Raw genomic sequence first — 8,089 nt, forward strand, 5'->3', positions numbered from 1 at the left:
AAGCACGATAAGTACCACCATTACCAGCATCACTTGAACTTTGTATGTTGCATATGTTCATTGCCACCTCATTGTACACTTGCTGTGTTGAATTAAAAGCTACAGTGCCAGACGCTTTCAACTCTCTCCTCTGTATGAAATGGTTACCTACTTTTTATATGCCATACGGTTATCATATTTGCATTTGTGCATAAGTATTATTATTCATTTAGAAGTTATAGGTTTCCAAAAGTACAGTTTTTTGCTTTGTGAGCTGCATTTTATTAATAACTGTTTTTATTCATTGCTGTTTTGCAGGCAGACAAGCTTTCAGTGTCTCTGTCTCCGCAGTCAGACAATGGCCTCAATTCACCAGAGAAAAGTTAGTAAGAGATAAAAGGTCGGTATTTAATCTCATGCGGTATTTTAACACTTTGTTTGCAATTCACCACTGTGAGAGGATAGAGAGAGGATTGCTCGATAGCAGGCGATAATGGAGCGATATGGATGCGAAAACCGTGCGATAGTTATGCGGTGTTAGTGATTTGCATGTGATACTTTGCCTCTCTGGATGCTGGAAGTAAAGGATTGTGGGTAGGAGGTTATTACCAGCATGTGACCGCAGAGGGTTTCCCTCCCTGTTTTTGACCCTCTCCTTCCATTACAAATCCCTCCCTTCGTTCTGCATATTAAGCAATATTAAGCATTTACAATATTAAGTGGATGGGTGAAACGGAGGAGGTATTTGGATACATTTTCACACTCACTCCCACTTCGTACAGCACGGGGGGGGGGGGGGGGGGGGTGATGCCCGGCGACACAGGAGGGGAGTACATAGAAGCGCGGGGGGTACAGACAAGCGCGGGGGGTTGTTGGGGGGGGGGGCTCACAGTGCTGCCCGCTGCCGCTATTACATGGGGGGGGGGACCCGGCAACACAGGAGGGAGGGGGGGTACAGACAAGCAGAGGGGGGGGGGACGGGACTCACAGCGGGACACAGAGGAGGCACTTGGAGGAGGACACAGGGCTGAGAGGGATACTTTGGGGGGGGGGGGGGGGGGGGGGAGACAAGAGGACACTTAGAGGGGAACCGGAGGACACATGGACATGAAACGACGACACATGGGGAGAAAGCAGGACACCTGGGGGTGACAGGGGGACACATGGACATGACAGAAGGACACATGGGGAGAAAGCAGGACACCTGGGGGTGACAGGCCTTGCTTTCTGAAATGACCCGCAGTAACCTTTTCAATAATTGAAGTGTAGTCAGATTGTAAAGCACATGTAACATGACATCATTATAAGTTATCATTTCCAACATCTGCTTATGACACAAAATAGATAAAAGCATGTTTGGCAAAAAATAGATGGTCCAAATAAATTAGCTTGATTAACTCTAATATATTTGGAAAATTCATGCAAAACACATTACAAGTTTGTGGTTCCTTTTAAGGACATTGACAGGATATTTTGAAACAAGGTCATGCTCTTTTTTTTCTGGTAAAACAAGAACTTTTCATTGGTAATTTGGGAAGAAACAGTATAGAACGCTAAATACAGTTTTTAATGTACCAACTCTTTCGTTTTTTACCAAACGTGTCTTAGTGAATTGAAGCCTAAGAGGTGATTCCAATTTGAGTGTTCCTGCAAACATCACTGCCTCAATGGTCCTTAAGAATAAGAGTAGTTTCATGAAGAGCTAAACTGTTCTGGCGTTTATGGGACAGTGGCTGAGTTATCTCACCTTTGTCGCTGCCTCTCCCTGATGCAGCGCATGCTGCTCTTCATCTCATTGACGGTTCCATCCCCAAAGCTGGAAGTTCAACTTTGAAGCTCTTTTTTTTTTTACCATAGCAAACTGTTCTCGCTCACCCCTAGACTTTACTCTTTGCTGCAAATGGACTCTCTAGCACTGAATTTTTCAAAGAAACTCTCCAAATAACATCAAACAAATTATCTTTACCTCGGATTTATTCTTTTCAAACAAGACACAATGGGCAAATAAAATAAACTCGATACTGTTCATTGTGCTGAATAAAGCGTTTTTTTGAAAATACTTCCAATTAGTCTTCATGAAGGTAGGTTGAGATGTACCTTCTTTTTATACTGATTTTATCATTTTGAGTACCTATTGCAAAGATGGAAGCATTTTCCAAATCAAAAATGGTAGTACGGCTACATCCGATAATCCTGCCCATACCTAAAAATTCTGCTGTTGCAAAACCCTAATGAAGCTCTTTGTTTGACCTTGGTGGGTGGAGCTTCTAGCAGACAAGTCGATTCTTCACTTACAACACACCAGTCTCCCTCTCCCCTTCCATAAGTGGACATTGTTCAAGTGGGATGACCATGGGCATGCACATGACACCCAATGAACATTGGGTGTCATGTGTATGTCACATAAAGCAATACCATCTGTATGCCTAATAAGCCGAAGAGTCCAAACATTGAATATGCATCACTTGCAAATAAATGCAATAAAAGTGTCTTTCCAGTGCACATTGGGAATACTTTTGATGTGTTCTTACACTGTTTTTGCTGTCTAGTTATCTTTTTCCGTAGAGGACTGTCACTAAGCCACTTTTTTATCCATTAATGACACCCACACGTCTACATGCAGTGGCATATACCTGGACGGATTTAACACAGGCTGGGCAAATCATTACCCAGACTAATCTGTCGAAAGCCTTCTGGTATATCAGTGCATCCCTTTTGACATCTGGACCCGGTTGGCAAACAAACCTAAATTTAAGGCAGGGTCACTCCATAAGTGATCCACGGATAAGTCATATGAATCCCTTGCTAGTTATTTGTGGGTATAGTCATGAGATTGTTTGGAGAGCATGTATTTGAGTTTAAAGTAGTGCACTGTTTAAACTATCCAGTTCTGTGATGTCTGGTGTAAGGTCAACCGCACGTCTGCTATAGCATGTTTTCAATTTTTTTTTTTTATCATGTAGTTAGGGGGTGCGGAAGGGAGTTTTTTTTTATATCAATTTTTGAATGGACTATGACCTTCACCAGTTTTTCCTCATTTTTTGATCAGCTAAACCTTATGTTTGACAAATCTTCTTTTAAAGCACAACTGAACTGAGAGGGATAAAAAGAGGCGGCTATATTTATTTTCCTTTTAAAGAGACTATTCAGCCTAAAAATAGACATTGGCCTCAATTCACTAAGATCATGCTGGAGATAATAAGGCAAGAGAAAACTTACCTCCACACAGTAAGAGTTATCTTATCTCTCCATTCCTTACGTTACCTCTTCTGTAGTTAATTTACCTCCTCTGTAGTTAAGTTACCTCCTCTGTAGTTAAGTTACCTCCTCTGTAGTTATTTTCACATGCAGTTAATGAACAGCCTGTCTTTAACTCTGGAGTTATTTTAAAGATTGAAGAGTTAACTTAAGACAGAAGAGTTAACTTTAGGTTTGCCTGAGGTCAAATGTTTCCTGAATACTACATGCCTTATCACCATGGTAACAATTCTAGAAGAGTTATTAAAGACAGGAGATAAGCTTAGTGAATTGAGGCCATTGTGTGTAATCTGTACTAATAAAAAGTTACAATGACCTGCTCGGTCTTTTCTCTGCTACTCTCTAGCACAGACTTATGGTGTTTAGCCCTGCCTCCTTGCAGACAAGTGCCATGGCACTCTCTGTACCTGAAACAGGGTGCCATGGAAGCACCACAGCATGTCTCTGCAAGGGGAAGGGCTAAGCGCCGGAAGTTTGCTCACAGGGCAGAGAAAGGACCAAGCAAGTCATAATAAATTTGTATGAGGACAGGATAGACAAAATGTTTATTCTATGCTCTTTAAAAAATATTAGTTGCCTGGCATCCTGCTGATCTTTCATGCATCAGCAGCGTCAGAATTACACACATGAAACAACCATGTGGATAATCCAGTCAAACTTCAGCTACAAACTTCTGCTATTAATGCTCGTTCAGGGTCTATGGCTAAAAGTATTAGAGGAAGATAATTAGCAGGACAGCCAGGCAATTTGCATTTTTAAAAGGAAATACATTTGTCAGCCTCCCTATTCCTCTAAGTTCAGGTGTGCTTTAACAAAATAGGTGTGACTGACCATACCCCTTAAACTATCATGGACTTCGTGGAAAAGTAAGACTTGAGACAGTATTGCTTTAATTCTTTAATATTTGCATCTGGAACATAAAAATACTTCTGTAGGGTAAGAGCTTTGTCTTCCAAAATGAAGACAGCAGTTTTCCCTGGATATTTTATCTTCCACCAGGTATAGAAGGATTCCTATATCAAACAGTACAAATGTAATAATATACCGTAATATACTGCTGGTCAGAAAACTGTTTTTTTTTTTCGGTCTAGCAACTTCTGCAGCTATACAGAACATCAGTATAAATGTACAAATAACTAAACATTAAGTCACCATATAAGAAATTCAAGAATGACGTTCTTGTTACTGGATTTTAGACAGCATAAAGTAGGGGAATTATAATACACTACATACAAAACTATACTTATGCCTGCTTTTCAATTGTGGAGAAAACACTGTCAGTCTCATCTCTGAGTACGTGGTCTATCTCTGTTAAAAGAATGAGCTGAAATACAGCGTGTGAACTTCTTACATGCCATAAGATTTAAAACATATTTAAGTACTTCAACAAGCGAGCTCAAATGCAAATAGTTTTGTCTGCCTTGTGTTCCTATATAATGCGTTTGCTGCTGATACAGCTTAGGCCTTGTTCACATCTAAAAACGTTTGAGCGCTTTTTTTTAGTGCCTCCCTGCGCTCCACTGCATGCTGCGTTTTTGTTAAAAGCACTTTTCTAAGCGCTTTTCCAGAGCGGTTTTTAAATTCACTCCCTGACACAAGTCAGGAAGTGAACTCTTTGACCCGGAAAAGAAAATGTATTTATTCTTAAAACGTGAACGCAATCGCTGTTCAAATAGATTTTGTGAGCGTTTGCGTTTCTCCTATACCTTCCATTGAGGCAAAATCGCCTCAAAAATGGTACAGGCACCGCTTTGCTGAGCGGATCGGAAACGAACCGCTCAGATGTGAACTCTCTCATAAGGAATCATTACACAAGCGTTTTTAGGGCGATTTTGAAAATCGCCTGCGCTTGAAAAAAAGAAAAAAAAAGGAAAAACAAAAACGACCTTAGTGTGAATGAGCCCTCAGAATTAGCAATAAAATAGAGAAAAAAGATGAATGAAAGAAAAAAGTAAATGTGTAAAATTTTTACATGTCAAATTCCCTAAATAGCGATACAATTTTTTTTTTAAAGCTGGCCATACACTGGTCGATGTGGCCAACAGATTGATCTATCTGATTGAATCCCTCCACACACTGTACACAGATTTTCAATAAATTTCAGCATGAAATGGATTGAAAAGCTCTGCGCACTGCCTGCCAGGTCTCCCCATCAATGTGCCCCTCCCCGTGCAGTGTCGGCAACGAATAGTCTCACTTGTCCACCAGCACTTCCTCCTGTGTCTTCCCTCCACCAATAGTGCTTCCTCCCATGTGTGCTGGTTAAAGGCTCTGCCTCTGACACTGGAAACCAGTGTTTGACTCTTCGGTTGTTCATTAAACCAGCACCTATTCAGTAAGGTGACCTTGGGCAAGAATCCTAAACGCTGCTACTGCCTATAAAGTGCACCTTAGGGGCTGCAGCTCTGGTGCTTCGAGTCCGATGGAAGAAAAGCACGATATAAATGGTGCGTCTTGTCTTCTCCCAGGGTCACAGGACCCTGGGAGCCATGTGACCAAATGCTAGACGCTGAGCACTCTTAGCATTGTGGCACGTACCCAGGGGCGTAGCAATAGGGGGTGCAGATGTAGCGACCGCATCGGGGCCATTGTGAGAAGGGCCCTCCCTCAGCTGCAGTTTTAGCTTTCTATTGGTCCTGTGCTCATAATAATCACTTCTATAGATACGTTGAATAGTGGTAATCACTAACAAACTGCTCCCCATTCCCTTCTTGCACCTCTGACACTGTGGTTGCTATTGGCAGGTTTTGTCCCGCCGTATCAATTGTTACATATAGAGTGCTTGGGGGGCCCCATTGTAAAACTTGCATCGGGGCCCACAGCTCCTTAGCTACGCCACTGCACGTACCTTATGTGACTACTTGGAGCCTTTAGCACTTATGACTTGACACAGGCACCCAGGGAGTGAAGAGATGGAGAAACCCAGTGGTGGAGAAAAGTCACGGGAGAAAGCGCCAGCTGACAAGTGACTATAAGCTTTTCGCTGCATATGACATGAAATTAAACGTTACTAGCAAAGCACTTTCAACCCTCTACCAATAGAGCGAAAGCTTTCAGCTGGCATGAGAGACCTAATCCATCGATTGTGACCAAATATTGAGCGATCAGGAATAGTTTGTGACATTGATTTCAAAGCAGATACAAACGAATCAGCTAGATACAGATTAAAAAAACCTCACCGATGTATGGCCACCTTTAAAATATCCGGTTGACGTTTCAACCAAATTGTTGGAAAAAAATGTATGTAAAAAGCGTCCACAAAACAGTTAAAATGACAGTACTACCAAAACAAACATAACAAAAAGAACAAATAACGGATGTTCTCCTCTGTGTGACTTGGGTATGTCCCCGGTTTCTTGAAGCATGATGGCAAGATGCTTCAACTGTAAAGAAAACACAGTATGAGGTGATTAATTTTAAAAGACAATTTCATGGAGAAGGTGGAGGTGAGTGTAACACATGTAGAAGAGACTGTCACTAGATCCCCATAAAAAGTTGGCAGAGTGTTCCCGCTGAACCAGGCTAGTGTGGCCACCCAATAAAGTGTCATGCAACAAAAAAAACAAAAAACTTTGCTGGTGAAGACACCGGAATCAATAACACTGCTGACACAGGCACACTAGCCAAAGGTGCCAGGAAAGTGAAATAGTAAATTAAGGATAGCATTATTTGTTAGTAGGACCGGTCAATGAAATACAACTACAGTAATTGTGTTGATGCAGGATTATGACCATTTTGTATGCAAATATATGCAGTTGAAAACGGAGCAATCAAATCCTGCTGAGGTGGGATCTGATTGGCTCATTCTTAAGCTGCATACATTTGCCCAATCTTGAAGATCCTGCTTATGGTGGCCACACACATTACTATTTAAATTTTGTTTCCCGATTTGACAATTTTTATTGTTTTTTGCTTGAATGAAAATTTTGACTCTTCTAACAAATGCACCACACACATTTGATTTTACACAATCGCGAAAAAAAAACGATCAAATATAAGAAGTAAATTAGATGTAATAATATATACTTTTTCAATTATAAACGTGCATAGCGTGCTCAGTGTCATCACTGCTATGTACAAAGGCAAACAACACAAACAACCTTAGAAAATGTACATTACATTAACCACTTCAGGACCATGCATATTACAATATTATGTCTTTGAATGCTAGTTTGACACATTGGCCTCAATTCACTAAGTTTTATCAAACACTTTATCAAACGTTTGATAATTTTGTACCCCATGGGTAAAATCTAATTTTGAATTCACTAAGGTGTTATAGATTTATTGAATGTTTTATCAATAAAACATTCGATAAATGTAGAACACCTTATTGAATTCAAAATAAGATTATACCCATGAGGTAAATTATGAAATGTTTGATAAAGCTTAGTGAATTGAGGCCAATGTAGATTTTTACTCCACCATTCTCATGTATTTTGACAGCTGGCACCTTCTGGAATGAATGAGGAGCAGTTTTGATTGGCCCCTAATCTCCTGATCACTAGGATCGCATTATCATCACTTTTTTGCTTTTAAAATCCTTATTTCCACCTCTATTTAGTGCCCCTGCGGTGTACCGAATATATATATATATATATATATATATATATATATATATATATATATATATATATATATATATATATATATATAGTCTACATAATTTTGACATCTCCGCATAAACATATAGAACCTTGTATGCCATGTTGTCCAATTGATTGTTTTACTGAATGTTCTGCTCTAAGGATTGACAAAGTAGGAAAATACATTTTTCAATTTTTATCCGGTTTCTCCTCACACTCTGGCCTCAATTCACTAAGCTTTATCAAACACTTTATCAAACGTTTGA

At 40.2% G+C, this 8,089-nt stretch overlaps 1 protein-coding gene across 2 annotated transcripts in view; it reads right to left on the reverse strand.

The window, feature by feature from the left end:
* Positions 1–4,121: 4,121 nt before the first annotated feature.
* SMCHD1 (structural maintenance of chromosomes flexible hinge domain containing 1) overlaps positions 4,122–8,089 on the reverse strand; it is a 214,373-nt gene continuing 210,405 nt past the window's right edge. Inside the window, exon 48 of one of the 2 annotated variants that reach the window (XM_068237225.1) lies at positions 4,122–6,618. In XM_068237225.1, the coding sequence (XP_068093326.1) occupies positions 6,617–6,618 (2 nt within the window). In that variant the 3' untranslated portion in view covers positions 4,122–6,616. Of the gene's footprint in view, positions 6,621–8,089 lie in introns of both variants that reach the window. The other variant, XM_068237226.1, reaches the window with a different exon arrangement.

The sequence above is a fragment of the Hyperolius riggenbachi genome, chromosome 5, assembly GCF_040937935.1.
Source record: "Hyperolius riggenbachi isolate aHypRig1 chromosome 5, aHypRig1.pri, whole genome shotgun sequence".
Classification (NCBI taxonomy): domain Eukaryota; kingdom Metazoa; phylum Chordata; class Amphibia; order Anura; family Hyperoliidae; genus Hyperolius; species Hyperolius riggenbachi.